General features: G+C 38.7%; 1 protein-coding gene across 1 annotated transcript; it reads left to right on the top strand.

Annotated features, from left to right (window-relative positions):
• The first annotated feature begins 5513 nt into the window (after window positions 1-5513).
• Window positions 5514-13905, top strand: LOC117342566 (sialidase-like). The gene is made up of 4 exons (XM_033904754.1): window positions 5514-5688; window positions 9543-10850; window positions 12030-12149; window positions 12440-13905. Exons 2-4 carry the CDS (start codon window positions 9605-9607, stop codon window positions 13318-13320), a joined length of 2247 nt encoding a protein of 748 aa, XP_033760645.1. The 5' UTR covers window positions 5514-5688; window positions 9543-9604; the 3' UTR covers window positions 13321-13905.
• Window positions 13906-19063: the final 5158 nt, after the last annotated feature.

Below are 19063 nucleotides of genomic sequence, written 5' to 3'. Positions count from 1 at the left end.
GAGAAATTTTTCAAACATTCCGAAAAAGAAGTCAACATTACGACAAGATAAGCCGACATTACGACAAGAGAAGTCGACATTACGACAAGAGAAGCCGACATTACGACAAGAGAAGTCAATAGTACGACAAGATAAGTCGACATTACGACAAGAGAAGTCGACATTTTACGCCCCAAGAAAATCGACCTTTTAGGGACAAGATAAGTCGCCCTTTACGACAAAGAAGTCAACATTACGAAAAGGATAAGCCGAAAATTAGACAAGAGAAGCCGCCATTAGGGGAACAAGAAAAGGGCCATTTTTAGACAAGAGAATAAATAGTTATAAAACACGAAAAACCGACTAACGACAAGAAAAAATTCAACTTTTACGACAAAAAAAACCCCCACATAACACAAGAGACCCGCCCAGAAAAGAGAATCGACTTTACACAAGAAAAGTCACTTTACGACAAAAAAAGTCCCCCATTCGACAAAGAAGTAAAATAGTATGACAAGAAGAAGCCGACATTACGACAAGAGAAGTCAATAGTATGACAAGATAAGCCGACATTACGACAAGAGAAGTCAATAGTATGACAAGAGAAGCCGACATTACGACAAGAGTAGTCGACATTACGACAAGAGAAGTCAATAGTAAGACAAGAGAAGTCGCCATTACGACAAGATAAGCCGACATTACGACAAGATAAGCCGATATTACGACAAGAGCAGTCAATAGTACGACAAGAGAAGTCAACAGTACGACAAGAGAAGCCGACATTACGACAAGAGAAGTCAACATTACGACAAGAGAAGTCGACATTACGACAAGAGAAGTCGACATAACGACAAGAGAAGTCAACATTACGACAAGAGAAGTCAACATTACGACAAGAGAAGTCAACATTACGACAAGATAAGCCAACATTACGACAAGAGAAGTCAACATTACGACAAGAGAAGCCGACATTAACGACAAGAGAAGTCAACAGTACAACAAGAGAAGTCAACAGTACGACAAGAGAAGCCGACATTACGACAAGAGAAGTCGCCATTACGACAAGATAAGCCGACATTACGACAAGATAAGCCGATATTACGACAAGAGCAGTCAATAGTACGACAAGAGAAGTCAACAGTACGACAAGAGAAGCCGACATTACGACAAGAGAAGCCGACATAACGACAAGAGAAGTCGACATTACGACAAGAGAAGCCGACATTACGACAAGAGAAGCCGACATTACGACAAGAGAAGTCGACATTACGACAAGAGAAGTCGACATAACGACAAGAGAAGTCGACATTACGACAAGAGAAGTCGACATTACGACAAGAGAAGTCGACATTACGACAAGAGAAGTCGACATTACGACAAGAGAAGCCGACATTACGACAAGAGAAGTCAACAGTACGACAAGAGAAGTCAACAGTACGACAAGATAAGTCAACAGTACGACAAGAGAAGTCGACATTACGACAAGAGAAGTCGACATTACGACAAGAGAAGTCGACATTACGACAAGAGAAGCCGACATTACGACAAGAGAAGTCAACAGTACGACAAGAGAAGTCAACAGTACGACAAGAGAAGTCGACATTACGACAAGAGAAGTCAACATTACGACAAGAGAAGTCGACATTACGACAAGAGAAGTCGACATTACGACAAGAGAAGTCGACATTACGACAAGAGAAGCCGACATTACGACAAGAGAAGTCAACAGTACGACAAGAGAAGTCAACAGTACGACAAGATAAGCCGACATTACGACAAGAGAAGCCGACATTACGACAAGAGAAGTCGACATTACGACAAGAGAAGCCGACATTACGACAAGAGAAGTCGACATTACGACAAGAGAAGTCGACATTACGACAAGAGAAGCCGACATTACGACAAGAGAAGTCGACATTACGACAAGAGAAGTCGACATTACGACAAGAGAAGCCAACATCTACGACTAAGAGAAGTCGACATTACGACAAGAGAAGTCGACATTACGACAAGAGAAGCCGACATTACGACAAGAGAAGTCCGACATAACGACAAAGAGAAGCCGACATTACGACAAGATAAGTCGACATTACGACAAGAGAAGTCAATAGTACGACAAGAGAAGCCGACATAACGACAAGAGAAGTCGACATTACGACAAGATAAGTCGACATAACGACAAGAAAAGTCGACATTACGACAAGAGAAGCCGACATTACGACAAGAGAAGCCGACAGTACGACAAGAGAAGTCGACATTACGACAAGAGAAGTCGACATTACGACAAGATAAGGCGACATTACGACAAGATAAGTCGACATTACGACAAGAGAAGTCGACAGTATCGACAAGAGAAGCGACTATTACGACAAAGAGAAGCCGACATATACGAACAAGATAAGCCGACATTACGACAAGAGCAGTCAATAGTACGACAAGAGAAGTCAACAGTACAACAAGAGAAGTCAACAGTACGACAAGAGAAGCCGACATTACGACAAGAGAAGTCGCCATTACGACAAGATAAGCCGACATTACGACAAGATAAGCCGATATTACGACAAGAGCAGTCAATAGTACGACAAGAGAAGTCAACAGTACGACAAGAGAAGCCGACATTACGACAAGAGAAGCCGACATAACGACAAGAGAAGTCGACATTACGACAAGAGAAGCCGACATTACGACAAGAGAAGTCAACAGTACGACAAGATAAGCCGACATTACGACAAGAGAAGCCGACATTACGACAAGAGAAGCCAACAGTACGACAAGAGAAGCCGACATTACGACAAGAGAAGTCGACATTACGACAAGAGAAGCCGACATTACGACAAGAGAAGTCAATAGTATGACACGAGAAGTCGACATTACGACAAGAGAAGCCGACATTACGACAAGAGAAGTCGACATTACGACAAGAGAAGCCGACATTACGACAAGAGAAGTCGACATTACGACAAGAGAAGTCGACATTACGACAAGAGAAGCCGACATTACGACAAGAGAAGTCGACATTACGACAAGAGAAGCCGACATTACGACAAGAGAAGCCGACATTACGACAAGAGAAGTCGACATTACGACAAGAGAAGTCAACATTACGACAAGATAAGCCGATATTACGACAAGAGCAGTCGACATTACGACAAGAGAAGCCGACATTACGACAAGAGAAGTCGACATTACGACAAGATAAGCCGATATTACGACAAGAGAAGTCGACATTACGACAAGAGAAGCCGACATTACGACAAGAGAAGTCGACATTACGACAAGAGAAGTCGACATTACGACAAGAGAAGTCGACATTACGACAAGAGAAGCCGACATTACGACAAGAGAAGTCGACATTACGACAAGAGAAGCCGACATTACGACAAGAGAAGCCGACATTACGACAAGAGAAGCCGACATTACGGCAAGAGAAGCCGACATTACGACAAGAGAAGTCGACATTACGACAAGAGAAGTCAACATTACGACAAGATAAGCCGATATTACGACAAGAGCAGTCGACATAACGACAAGAGAAGTCGACATTACGACAAGAGAAGTCGACATAACGACAAGAGAAGTCGACATTACGACAAGATAAGCCGACATTACGACAAGAGAAGTCAATAGTATGACAAGAGAAGTCGACATAACGACAAGAGAAGCCAACATTACGACAAGATAAGCCGACATTACGACAAGAGAAGTCGACATTACGACAAGAGAAGCCGACATTACGACAAGAGAAGTCAACAGTACGACAAGAGAAGTCGACATTACGACAAGATAAGCCGATATTACGACAAGAGAAGCCGACATTACGACAAGAGAAGCCGACATTACGACTAGAGAAGCCGACAGTATGACAAGAGAAGTCGACATAACGACAAGAGAAGCCAACATTACGACAAGAGAAGTCGACATTAACGACAAGAGAAGTCGACAGTACGACAAGAGAAGTCGACATTACGACAAGAGAAGTCGACATTACGACAAGAGAAGTCAATAGTACGACAAGAGAAGCCGACATTACGACAAGAGAAGTCGACATTACGACAAGAGAAGTCGACATAACGACAAGAGAAGTCGACATTAACGACAAGAGAAGTCAACATTACGACAAGATAAGCCGACATTACGACAAGAGAAGTCGACATTACGACAAGATAAGCCGACATTACGACAAGAGAAGTCAATGGTATGACAAGAGAACTAATCCATTGTAAATATTACCGATTCTATAATAATTGAGATTAGACCAGTCAAGTGCGCTGAAGGAACAGCTTATCCCAGAAGACACTTGGGACGGACCAGGTGCGCGTTACAGAATCACATGTAACATATGCTAACTTACCTGTGGGAATCACAGCCTGGGATACAGTGTAATCACTGTATAGGACTACACATATCCTCATATACACAAGTATGAGGACTTTTTGACACTGACCCACAGGTCCAGAACGGTCAATCCGATCTAAAGGACGATTGTCTCTCTGTCCCTGACCGACAGGTCCAGAACGGACAATCTGATCTCATGACGATTGTCCCTCTGTCCCTGACCGACAGGTCCAGAACGGACAATCTGATCTCAGGACGATGGTCCCTCTGTCCCTGACCGACAGGTCCAGAACGGTCAATCTCTGACCATTATATATACAGAACAAGAATGACCAATCTGATCCCAAGGATGTTATGCCTTTATACATATATAAAGGGAGAAGACTTAAAATAAGAGAGTACACTTGTTGCCAAATCCCTGTATTTAATTATATATGTTGACCATTGTATTTGTAAATATTTTTGGTAATAAACTACTCTTTAAACCAAATAATAATAATCGTTCATCGGACTGATGTTTCATTAACCATAGCGGCATGCCGTTTTTAATTGTTTGATATTTTAGTTTTATCCATGATTTTAAACATATAGTTGCAGTTATTGTATTTAATGTAATGAAAGCATCCGCCGCCCGTGGAGAACAATAGTCAATGTACCCTACATCTTGTCTTCGAAAAAAAACCATCCAAACCTCAAGATGGGGTTGTGTGATTGATTTGACAAACTAGTTTCGTTTTCCTGCAACAAATGGGAGAAAATTCTTTCTTTTTTAACCCGTTTGATGAACTTCCCAGAACCGGTTCGAAAGTAAAACTAATTTTTTGAAAACACGTTCGGCCAAAGATATGAGAATCCTTCCCTGTGATACCACATACATCACCGACTATAGGCTGTTTAATATGACAGTTAAGGACCGCTTAAGGTGATGATTTGTACTTCAAGGTGTTGTTTATACCAATGTTCAGACTTGGTCATTATCTAGGTACTCGGCGAGAGAGTTAGCTCACACTGCTGTAATGGTCCAGACAGATAGACAGTTAGTGTGAATCCCTCCTGGTTCGTGTCAAGCTGGGGTATTTTTAGACAAAGTCAGGTTTTACCCGTCTGTCTATATACATTTTATATGTAAATGATCATTGTGACGTTATACTATCAGAAAAGTGACACGTGTATAACGACCGAGAAATAATGATCCCAGCCAAACATTGTACATGGCAAGCAGTGTGCTGTATAGCAGGTATACACCATTACATAATATCTAAGAAAAGGTAAAGCTTAAACTGGAAATTTTCATTTTGATGTATTAAATACACACGACAATACAGGACTTCCACACTGAGGACACATTTCCCAGGAAGTAAAGCGTAATTGAAGGTAAGCTCTAAAAATGATATACAGTCAGGTATCGTCTAGTACAAAAATATATTCTACCTGTACAATGGTCATATCAAATGGATCAAATTGTGAATCAACATAGCATGTACATGTATATTGATAATGTGACTCGCATATCTTATCTGTACCAGTATGAGGCATTTTCCCCTCTTTTATTTAAGCATTGATGTCATTTTTTTTTAGTTTCATCGGGGTATGAAAAAAGTTTTGTTTGCAAACTGTATGAATCCGCGCAGCGGATTCTTACAGAAGTTTGCAAACAATGTTTTTTTTCATACCTCTATGAAACTGAAAAACAATTAACATCAACGCTTATAATTAATGTTTTATGTACAATTTTACTGGTTTTATATGGGATTCTTTTTCTCAAATCAATACGCAACATCAATTGTCGTATTGTGACGTCAATTTTTTCGCGCCATTCTCGGAATTTTTCTCATAGTGGTATGAAAAAAAAAATCTCAACCAATCAGAAGGCCGCATTCTGCGTACAGACAATGGAAAATTAATTATATATACATGTACTAGCGATTGGGGTAGGGCCATTGCTCTGATAATGCACGGGTATTCGCAACGTCATGCAGCCAAGCACTATGGTGTACACTAGACAACAATTTCTCTTACCCTGGACAGGGATATCCGCAGTTTTACAGGGGTGAGATTTTCTTATCTCAACCTAGGAAAAAGACAAGCTGCACGTGCTCTTTTCACGTGCTCGTGTTCTCGATAGGGTGACGTCACTATGACCCCTGACCCGGAACTACTTTTATGGGGTCACACACATGCATATGTTCGTCTGCTTGTTTACCTGTGTGCATACTATTAGAGGAATATTTAAAACGTAGCGAAAATGTTAAAATTAAAATAAGTATTAATTATCAGAGTTTATTGAGTGTTTGGTGTTCTTTTATACAAGTTTATCGGAACTATATTTTGTATGAAATCAACATCGTAAGATGTAAAGCGCCTACTGCAGCCTTATCACAACAGTCATCCGCCGTCCACGTGTTGTTGTTTACATACGTTTGGATTTGGTTCACACTACGATTGCAAAACAGGGTAAGAGAAAAATAATCATTCATCCCTTTTCGGGATGAGATAGGGGATTCTCAACCATCGGGGGAGATTGTTTAGTTCCCAAACATTCGGCAAGCCTCGTATTTGTGGAATTTAACAATCCCCCCTCCTCGGGTTGAGATCCCTTTTCTCATCCCAAAAAGGGGTGAAAGATTCTATGAAGTGTAACACAGTGAGATAGGGTGACCGTCCCAGGAGCGGACGCTCGCACATTACGTCGCGACGACAAGATACAGACATACGTCTCTCGCACCTCCGTAACTGATTTCAGACGGCACGTCAACTTAACGGTATTCTAGGTCGACCATTAAGTCCAAGAGCGGTTAGGAATTGATCGCGGAAATTGTATTTAAGGCCGCGACGTCTCTATGTTGGTCGGCGACTTGCCGAGAGGCGACGCCAACATCGAATACAGTGGCGGCTTGTATATGCACATAATCTGTTCCGTTTGGCCCATTGGAGACGCGTGTTGTTCATTGACGAGCCTTGACTTACAGGTCAGATGGACAACAACGTATTTATCGACGTCGTGATGAGATATTCTGACGCTTGCGTAACGGAAAGCGACATATTCGGGGGAGGGTATGTTATGGGCAGGGCTATCTCAAGGCGTGAAAACAAATATCGCGGTTATTCATGGTAATATCACAGCAGTAGGATATCGGCAGGATCAGGTCTTGAGACCACACATTCTCCCTCTTATCTATCAACGTAATCTTTCGTTGCCGCAGGAAAACGCAAGGCTCCGAGTTGCATGAGTTTGTCGTGACTTTCTGGCTGAAAGCAACGTTCCAGTTCTTAATTGACCACCATATAGTCCAGGTATGTCCCAAATATAGTATTTGTGGGACGAGGTAGACATGAGGGTAAGGAACCGCGTCAACGTCCCATATAACGTCGCTCATCTCACCAAGGCCCTTATTCAGGAATGTAATGATATCCCTCAAAGGGCAGTAAACACCTTGATGGGGTCAATATTAAGGAGAGTAAGAACAGCGACTGATGCCAGTGGTGGGCACACACGCTACTGATTGGGATCAGTAAACAGCTTAGTTTTAACGGTATTCATGAAAACACTGTCTAAGATAGGACAACATGCCACATGCTATGGCGAGCTATTTAGATTGAAGAAGATTGGAAACATCAATTGGCGCTCGAAAAAAGAAATATATTGCTAAGTAATATAAGGATCATGAAGCTGAACCACTCTTTCTTCCCCCGTATCCCCGAATAATAGTTTTATAGCAAGCTGAATGTAATTCTACGCAGAAAACAGTATACTGTCATTGATCCCTTTTTATTAACGTCAGGATGCCTTTGGCACCTGCCGTTATAGTCGTGGTAGGAAAATGTTGTTAGTGACACTGATGTTTCCGGCTAACAACTTCCTGTTTCTGTCATACAAATGATATACATCCGCAGCCTAATATAGTTCCAATTTTGATAGCAATTATTGACACGATTTAACTGATGTAAACCGTGTTTACTGCAATTATTTAAAATGAAATATGAATGTTTAGTGTTCCAAACTATTTTACAGTATAAATATAAACATTTTCCTCGTCAGTATATGCAATTTTGTTGGCGTAGGAGTACGTAGTTCTTTCTCGATCCTGCCTTGAAAACGAAAGTAAAAAAAATCAGTTTGATCGTCGTGGAAATTTACATGCATTCACAGAGAAACTATCCACATGTCTTAGACTCATATGTTCATCCTGAGTTCATATGCAGAAACATTTCATATAAGCCTAAAATCAACCCTATTTACGTAGTCAAATGCACCCGAGCATTCCACGCGATAACTTCAGCTGTCACATGACTCATCACTAATCGGCCAAAATGGCGGTTATGTCTAATGTAACGAAACCAACAACCGTTCGCAGTTCATATTCATTTGTATGTCGCTAGAATACGCAAGAAATATCACAAGGAATTGAAGGCAAGTTGTAACAAGCTACATTGCCGTTTTTCGTGAGGATTTTATTAAATAAGGTTATTATTTGTTTATTTGAAAAGAATCTAATGATTATGATCCGTGACTGATGTACTGGCGTCGATGTCAAAACTAGATATGTCTCGTCGGACAAAGCGACCGCAATTTTCTATCGGAGTTAAAATATGTTACTAGGGGTCATAAAATAGATGTTTGCTATGCCTAATTAACATCTTATAGTATAAATAAAATTAAAAAAAACATCGGCTGTGTACATCTTGGATTTTATCTTTGGTTGCACAACATGTTCTGTTGATAGACCAATTTGTCGTTCAGTTGATTTTTTTCAAAGTTTACAAGCAGCTTTACTGATTCAGGAGTATATCGATAATCTTCCACAAGCATTAAAGAAATAGGGAAAGAACTATACTCAGCTATTGGAAAGTTGTCAGCAGATGAATATGTTATACACGTTTTCTTCAATATAGAATAACCAGATTGAGACATTTCATCTAATACAAATGTAACTGACTATTAAATCCAATTTTAAATTTCTTATTATATGACCTCAAACCCTGACGTTTCTCAGGGCCTTTGGCCCTTTGATTTACAAAGTGATGTCTCTTTCATACCTGTATAACGATAGTGTCGAAATCATTTTACCTTCCAACTTGATTTAGACGTCATAAGTGACATATGTATCTATCAATGAATTCTGAGCTGATGTGTAGTCACCCTTTATCTCTGTATTACACAATATAAAATAGAATCACGAGAAATGTACCTTTGTATACACTAAAATAAAAACAAATCTTCATTTCAGATACATAGAATTCCAGCTTACCAAACCGACCTTCTGATACCGCTAACACACAAGGGGAGGATATGTCTTCTGATACCACTAACAAACAAGGGGAGGATACACCTTCTGATACCGCTAACACACAAGGGGAGGATATGTCTTCTGATACCACTAACAAACAAGGGGAGGATACACCTTCTGATACCGCTAACACACAAGGGGAGGATACACCTTCTGATACCGCTAACACACAAGGGGAGGATATGTCTTCTGATACCACTAACAAACAAGGGGAGGATACACCTTCTGATACCGCTAACACACAAGGGGAGGATACACCTTCTGATACCGCTAACACACAAGGGGAGGATATGTCTTCTGATACCGCTAACACACAAGGGGAGGATATGTCTTCTGATACCGCTAACACACAAGGGGAGGATATGTCTTCTGATACCGCTAACAAACAAGTAGAGGATACGCCTTCTGATACCGCTAACAAACAAGGGGAGGATACACCTTCTGATACCGCTAACACACAAGGGGAGGATACACCTTCTGATACCGCTAACACACAGGGGGAGGATACACCTTCTGATACCGCTAACAAACAAGGGGAGGATACACCTTCTGATACCGCTAACACACAAGGGGAGGATACACCTTCTGATACCGCTAACACACAAGGGGAGGATACACTTTCTGATACCGCTAACACACAAGTAGAGGATACACCTTCTGGTACCGCTAACACACAAGGGAAGGATACACCTTCTGATACCGCTAACACACAAGGGGAGGATACACCTTCTGATACCGCTAACAAACAAGGGGAGGATACACCTTCTGATACCGCTAACACACAAGGGGAGGATACACCTTCTGATACCGCTAACACACAAGTAGAGGATACACCTTCTGGTACCGCTAACACACAAGGGAAGGATACACCTTCTGATACCGCTATCAAACGAGGGGACGATACACCTTCTGGTCCGGATAATAAGCAAATGAAGGATACACCTTCTGATACCGCTAAAACACAAGGGGAGGATACACCTTCTGGTCCGGATAATAAGCAAATGAAGGATACACCTTCTGGTCCGGATGATAAGCAAATGAAGGATACACCTTCTGGTCCGGATGATAAGCAAATGAAGGATACACCTTCTGATTTAGCAAACAAACAAGACTTGAATGACCAATCAGACCCCAGGGACGATAGGTCCTCTGACCAGTTCGCGCATGCCACTGATTACCAACATGAAGTCTGTAGCGCCGAAAATCAAGCTTTGGCAATACGTGAACATGGAGACGGAAACCGAAACTGTAAGTACATGAACTTTCAATACTGCATTGATGGTAATGTAATTTTCGAATTTCAATACATTGTTTTAAAATAGTATGTGGACAGTATTTCTCCTAGACATATTCTATTTTCACGTGTTTTTATTGACAGCCGCTTAATGGTGCAGTTGATATTTCATTTATCAATAGCAAATAACGATTATACAGCTATTTATTACATTCTTGCCAGTGAAATATCGGAATCGGAACTCATTTAATCACTGCAGTGATGAAGTAACCACGGTGATGATATATATTTTTGTTTGTTTGTTTGTTTTTTGCTTTGCTTTCTATTCACAAAAAATCTGAATGTTATTCGTATGACAGACTATACCTATTTTTTCACTTGTACTTAGTATTTCTGAAAAACAGATATTCTGTAATACTTGTGAAATGTATGTCATAATCAACGGGAAACCATTCAATAACCACTGTATACAAAAGCTTCCTATTGAGCTAATACCCGACTGTCACAGCTGTCTTTTTGTCATATCACTTTCATATAGCAATCAAAATTGTTTAATTGGAGTAATGTGTGTCACTGAGATTTATCTTTACCCTGCACGCCTAGATTTATTTTTTATGGGTAATGGCAAAGGTCGAGTATCTTCCCGTCCAATATTCATTAAGTGTCAAATAATTCGAGCATATGTACTTCCCCGTCCAATATTTATTTAGTGTCAAATCATTCGGGGGTATGCACCTTCCCGTCCAATATTCATTAAGTGTCAAATCATTCGAGCGTATCCATCTTCCCGTCCAATATTCATTAAGTACCGAAACATCCAAAGCTATGAACCTTCCCGTCCAATATTCATTAAGTACCAAATTCCTCGAGCTTATGCACTTTCCCGCCAATATCGTTTAAGTACCAAATCATTCGAACGTATGCACCATCCCGTCCAATAATCACTAGGTTGGGCAGGCCCATGATTTCCCGGACTTTTCATCTTGATTTCCACAGTTTAGACCTCTAACATCACTGACGAGTCATCGGAGTAAAAATAATGTAGTTGTGTTGTCACTCTCCAGCATAGATTGTATTTAAGCATTCAAATAATTTATTAATAAACCTCATACCTTATGGTGTAATTCATTTGTAGGTCATTTATACATGTACCAAGCTTTAAAAAATATATCTGTTTTTTTTCTGTTTTGTAGCTATGATGGGGGTTAACCTACAGCAGGTGATCCAGACCATGCGATCTGATGTCAAAATGGATATTACAGTTAATGAGACCACAGTGGTAGGAAACAAGAACACGATAGTCCAAGGGAATAGTGAGTAATATATGAAGCGTGAATCAATATATCTTACCTGATGATTTCTAGCGTTGTTTGTAAATTCATGTGTTTATTACACCTAAACAAACCATGAACAGTAACAATGGATTTGGTAGATGAAATGACAACAATGTAATACGGATTGGATTGGGATTAAACCATAATATGATGTAGTAACCAAATCAGCATGCAGGCAACTTGTCGATGATATTTTTATATAAATATTATATTATATTATAAAGAAATCTATATATAAGATATCAATCAAAATATGATTCCTGTTTTAGACGAGGAACTCTCTGACATGCGAGGTGCAATCGAATTGTCCGGTGATAAGATGACCAATGAACACGCCGAGCAGACGACACGTATAGGACAGGAGATAAAAGACTCCGAGGTGAGGGTGACAGGGGTTATCAGAGATGAAGGGGCAGAACTTACAGCAACTGTCACCGACACAGGCCATTTTGTATCTAACAGGATGAAGGAAGTAACGGAGAATAAGCATGCCGGCATGGAAGTACATCTGGCAAAACTCAAACAGCAAAATGCAGAATTTTATCGAGAAACGGAAGAAAGCACCAAATATACTACGGCTAAGTCCGTCGAAACACAGAATAAATTGAAGCAAACTATCGACAATTCCTCAGAAAAGAGCTCACAGGAAGCTTCAGAATTAAAATGTGAACTTCAAAATGTCCAGCAACGCTTACATGAAACAATTAAAAAGGAGACTATGCATCTTCAAAAGGAAGTGACATCTGTGAGTCATCAACAGATGGGGATCAAGGATGACTTGCTGAAAATGACGAAATATATGGATTATATCGCGGACGAAACACATACTTCAAAAAAGGAAACGACCGAGGCTGTTGGTTGCCTGCAGATATCTGTAGATTCTTTAAAGAACAATCAAGAAAATTTGAAAGAAGAAACACAAACGTTTCAACGAATATTGCTTACCAAATTGGCAGAATTACAAGAAAGCATCGACAATTCAAACAGACAAGTACAGCAACTGAGAGATAAAGTCGGCAAGATGGATAATTCTATGAAGAAACTAGCATTAGAATCAACGGTCACTGATGCGAAAAGTAAAATCATCAAATCGGTGTGGAATTCGGCGAGGATGTTAAAAAGGTATATTCTGGATGCTTTAGATGATTAAAAATGAATGTAGTTATTGAGAATGAATCATTTAGGAGGAAGTTGATTATGATAATGTATTTCGAAAAAAATTTCCTTAAACGGGATCAACATCGTTCGGAAAGACGCATTTTGAATGGTTAATCGTATCCACTGAATACCGCAGACGGATTTATTATTGAGAGAGGAATGATAACGTCACTTCCGTTTTTGGCTGTTTTGGAACTATACTTGTGGGAAGAATACATTCTAATTCTGTAGACGTTTTATTAGTGGCTAGATTAACATCAGATAGAAATGACACTATTGCGAACAATGGATGTAATTTTCGCATTTTCGTCATTTGATAAATTTGGAAACCTGATATTAACCAAATTAACATAAAAAAAGCTTTTTTATAGTGAACTCATTTCACATTCCAGTAAGCTGGGATATGATATATAACATAAAATATTCTTTGTGTAGAAACTGCCGTTGTTTACGTTGTTGCTATGGAACCACGAATATAAATACAACGAATGATATATGTAATATCGTTATATGTATTATTGTTAAATGTATTATTGTTATATGTATCATTGTTATATGTATCATTGTTATATGTATTATTGTTATATGTATCATTGTTATATGTATCATTGTTGTATGTATCATTGTTATATGTATCAATGTTATATGTATCATTGTTATATGTATCATTGTTATATGTATCATTGTTATATGTATCAATGTTATATGTATCATTGTTATATGTATCATTGTTATATGTATCATTGTTATATGTACCATTGTTATATGTATCATTGTTATATGTATCATTGTTATATGTATCATTGTTATATGTATTATTGTTATATGTACCATTGTTATATGTATCATTGTTATATGTATCCTTATCATTGTTATATGTATCATTGTTATATGTACCATTGTTATATGTATCATTGTTATATGTATCATTGTTATATGTATCATTGTTATATGTATCATTGTTATATGTATCATTGTTATATGTACCATTGTTATATGTAATATTGTTATATCATTGTTATATGTATCATTGTTATATGTATCATTGTTATATATACCATTGTTATATGTATCATTGTTATATGTATTATTGTTGTATGTATCATTGTTATATGTATCATTGTTATATGTATCATTGTTATATGTATCATTGTTATATGTACCATTGTTATATGTATCATTGTTATATGTATCATTGTTATATGTATTATTGTTATATGTACCATTGTTATATGTATCATTGTTATATGTATCCTTATCATTGTTATATGTATCATTGTTATATGTACCATTGTTATATGTATCATTGTTATATGTATCATTGTTATATGTATCATTGTTATATGTATCATTGTTATATGTACCATTGTTATATGTAATATTGTTATATCATTGTTATATGTATCATTGTTATATGTATCATTGTTATATATACCATTGTTATATGTATCATTGTTATATGTATTATTGTTGTATGTATCATTGTTATATGTATCATTGTTATATGTATCATTGTTATATGTATTATTGTTATATTATTGATGCATGGGCTAACTAATGAAAATTTGTACCAATGTAATAATGTGAAAACACCAAAACATCGGTCAATAATGACAACTATGCAGTTCGTTGTCCTTTTTCAGATGAACATTGTATAAACTTGTTTTGCTTGATGCCTGAATCGATTTTGCTTGACGCCTTAATAAAACTATTAATTTATTGAGTTGTGATTTTTTTGGAGGGGGGGGGTGGGGTGGGGGGAGGGGGGTTGTTAATAAAATAAATGTAGGAAGTCACTCTTCGTGTCAGTTTCTTTAACCCACAGTACTTACGTCGTGTCAAAGATGAAGGCTGTAGGGGAAATGGCGACTGTAAATCCTTAACCCTAACCTAAACACATGATACCTCGAAATCAGCTGATGTGCTGCAACATCTCGTATTCTAGCTAAACACAAAGAAGTGTCTCAGCTAACTTAATAAAACGGAAAACCTTTGCTTTAGAGATTATATAAAGGTCTACAATTGTTTTCCTAGAGAGTTATTTAATTATATTTTTATTCTCAATGAGGCTGATTTATGTTTTCCCGTATAAACTTCGAATGTTAATCTTGAACTAGAGTTTAAACAATTGTCTGTCTAAATGAAATAAATTGTTCTGTTCTTTTTTGTTGCAAAAACATGTACAATACAAAGTATGTGGCAACAGGAAGACTTACCAAAATCAAATAGAAAAATTGTAAAAATGAAACAAGATTTTGACCGCTTAACTGTAAGAGATCTGGTTGAGTGTAGACTGGGTAAGATTCGTGTAAGTTAGTTTGATAATTCGGCTCGGTACTAAAACTTGTACGTGGTACGGGAGATAACCCGAATGCATACTACTACATGTACTAGTAGTTCCGTATTAACTAGTAACTTTAAATTTCCTGCAGGGAACAATTGCGAAATTTCAGAAAGGTTCTTCAAATAATTTTTTCCTTAATCCAAAAATACTTTGCTATGGAGAATTATAATGTAGGTTTAATGAAAATGTCCTAAACTGACAAAACCGGGGTCAGTTTGCTCGATGTTCTAGCTGATGGATTACAACTTTTAAAAAGGTTTAAGTGATTCTATAGCTGTAGTAATATATCGGAATTTGTATTCAGTATCTTTTTGTTCAAAAGTACACTCTGCTAAAAAGCTATATAGGTACTAGTTGAAGTGGAGACCTAAAAAACACACGAGGACAGGCTATTTTATCCAATATTTACCATGTTTAAAGTAGTCAATACCCTCCAAACGTGTTCATAAGGAGCCAGTCACTGATAAGTAGACAAAATTACTGATAATTCATTATTAGCATACTTAACGTGTCGGCTAATACCGGCAAAAATTGACGCCACTAAATTGAGGACACCTAAGCGCAATGATCCGCCTGGTTATTCAATTATTGTGTATCGAAAATGATAATTCACGGACATTTTATAGTAGGTATGTGTGTCGTACGTTATGTGTGTTACATAATAATATTAAACATGGTCAATAATGGATAAAGGGACCTCTATCCTCGTGTGTTTTTTTCAGATTTCCGCTCCTACTGGTGCCTATATCCGGTTTTCACTCGCTCTCTAGAGAAAATACGCGTTTCGGAGATATTTTACCACGGAAAGACGCTAAATAGATTGTGGTACTGTTTGGAATATCTTGTTGCAACGGATATAAACGTCTCCTGGAATCATGAATGTTAATCCTGTGAGGTCTTGTTACCACGGACACCGGGACAATGGAAGTATACATCTCATGGATTCCGGAAATGCCTTGCAATACTGTTTGTGAGACCCTGTTCCCACGGAAAAACACGTCTCGTGGAATACCATACGGTACAGTTTGGAGGATCTTGTTACCACGTTAACAAACGTGTCGTCGAATATCTTGAGGTACTGTTTGGGAGATCTTGTTACCACGTAAATATACGTCTCGTGGAATACCTTGAGGTACTGTTTGGGAGATCTTGTTACCACATTAATATATGTCTCGTGGAATATCCTGCGGTACTGTTTGGGAGATCTTGTTACCACGTTAACAAACGTGTCGTCGAATATCTTGAGGTACTGTTTGGGAGATCTTGTTACCGCGTAAATATACGTCTCGTGGAATAGCTTGAGGTATTGTGTGGGGAATTTTGTTACCGCGTAAATATGCGTCTCGTGGATCTTGCTACCACGTTAATATACGTCTCGTGGAATATCTTGCGGTACTGTTTGGGAGATCTTGTTACCACGTAAATATACGTCTCGTGGAATACCTTGCGGTACAGTTTGGGAGATCTTGTTACCACGTAAATATACGTCTCGTGGAATATCCTGCGGTACGTTTTGGGGGATCTTGTTACCACGTAAATATATGTCTCGTGGAATATCTTGAAGTACTTTTTGGGAGATCTTGCTACCACGCAAATATGCGTCTCGTGGATTACCTTGCGGTACTGTTTGGGAAATCTTGTTAACACGAAAATATACGTCTCGTGGAATACCTTGCGGAACTGTTTGGCGGATCTTGTTACCACGTAAATATACGTCTCGTGGAAAACATTGCGGTACTGTTTGGGAAATCTTGTTACCACGAAAATATACGTCTCATGGAATATCCTGCGGTACTGTGTGGGGGATCTTGTTACCACGTAAATATACGTCTCGTCGAATATCTTGTGGTACTGTTTGGAAGATCTTGTTACCACGTAAATATATGTCTCGTGGAATACCTTGCGGTACAGTTTAGGAGATCTTGTTACCACGTTAATATATGTCTCGTGGAAAACATTGCGGTACTGTTTGGGAAATCTTGTTACCACGAAAATATACGTCTCATGGAATATCCTGCGGTACTGTGTGGGGGATCTTGTTACCACGTAAATATACGTCTCGTCGAATATCTTGTGGTACTGTTTGGAAGATCTTGTTACCACGTAAATATATGTCTCGTGGAATACCTTGCGGTACAGTTTAGGAGATCTTGTTACCACGTAAATATACGTCTCGTGGAAAACATTGCGGTACTGTTTGGGAAATCTTGTTACCACGAAAATATACGTCTCATGGAATATCCTGCGGTACTGTGTGGGGGATCTTGTTACCACGTAAATATACGTCTCGTCGAATATCTTGTGGTACTGTTTGGAAGATCTTGTTACCACGTAAATATATGTCTCGTGGAATACCTTGCGGTACAGTTTAGGAGATCTTGTTACCACGTTAATATATGTCTCGTGGAAAACATTGCGGTATTGTTTGGGAAATCTTGTTACCACGAAAATATACGTCTCATGGAATATCCTGCGGTACTGTGTGGGGGATCTTGTTACCACGTAAATATACGTCTCGTCGAATATCTTGTGGTACTGTTTGGAAGATCTTGTTACCACGTAAATATATGTCTCGTGGAATACCTTGCGGTACAGTTTAGGAGATCTTGTTACCACGTTAATATATGTCTCGTGGAAAACATTGCGGTACTGTTTGGGAGATCTTGTTACCACGTGAATATACGTCTCGTGGAATACCTTGAGGTACTGTTTGGGGGATCTTGTTATCACGGAAATACACGTTGTCTCGTGGAATACCTTTCGATATTGTTTTGGAGATCTTATTGCCACGTAAGTACTCTTATCGCGGAATAACTTAATTGTGATACTTTCACAAAGATCCTGTTACCACGGAAATACACGTCTCTCAGAGTAATTGATGATACTGTTTGAAAGATCTTGTTACCACGAAATTGTAACTACGATATATACGTCACGCTGAATAACATGTGATATGTTTGGGAGATTTTGTTGCCATGTAGATATATATGTCTCGCTGAATAACGTGTGATATTGTTTGGGAAATTTTGTTGCTAACGTTCGATATTGTTTGCGAGATCTTGCTCCTGAAAAAAATATCGCAAATACACGTCTCGCGAATATACGTTTCGCGGAATAGAGTTTGATGAAATACATGTACATGTCTCGCGGAATATTTTGGGGGTCTTGAAACCGAAAAAATATCAAAACACATTACAGTGGCGCGATAATCTACCTAATGTTACATAGAAGCTAGAGCTCAAACATTGCTGGGTTCTTGAATTACTCCACAACAAACAACAAAGTAAGCGGGGCTTTAACTTCTGTACACCTTAGTTCTCCCTACACACAGATCTAGAAGTATACCAGAAAAAGCCAGCTGGGTTCAATTTGAAAGGGAGCCAACCATGTG

The sequence above is a fragment of the Pecten maximus genome, chromosome 14 (genome assembly GCF_902652985.1).
Source record: "Pecten maximus chromosome 14, xPecMax1.1, whole genome shotgun sequence".
Taxonomy (NCBI): domain Eukaryota; kingdom Metazoa; phylum Mollusca; class Bivalvia; order Pectinida; family Pectinidae; genus Pecten; species Pecten maximus.
The sequence above is the reverse complement of the archived record's forward strand: the minus strand, read 5'-3'. Positions and strand labels throughout refer to the sequence as shown.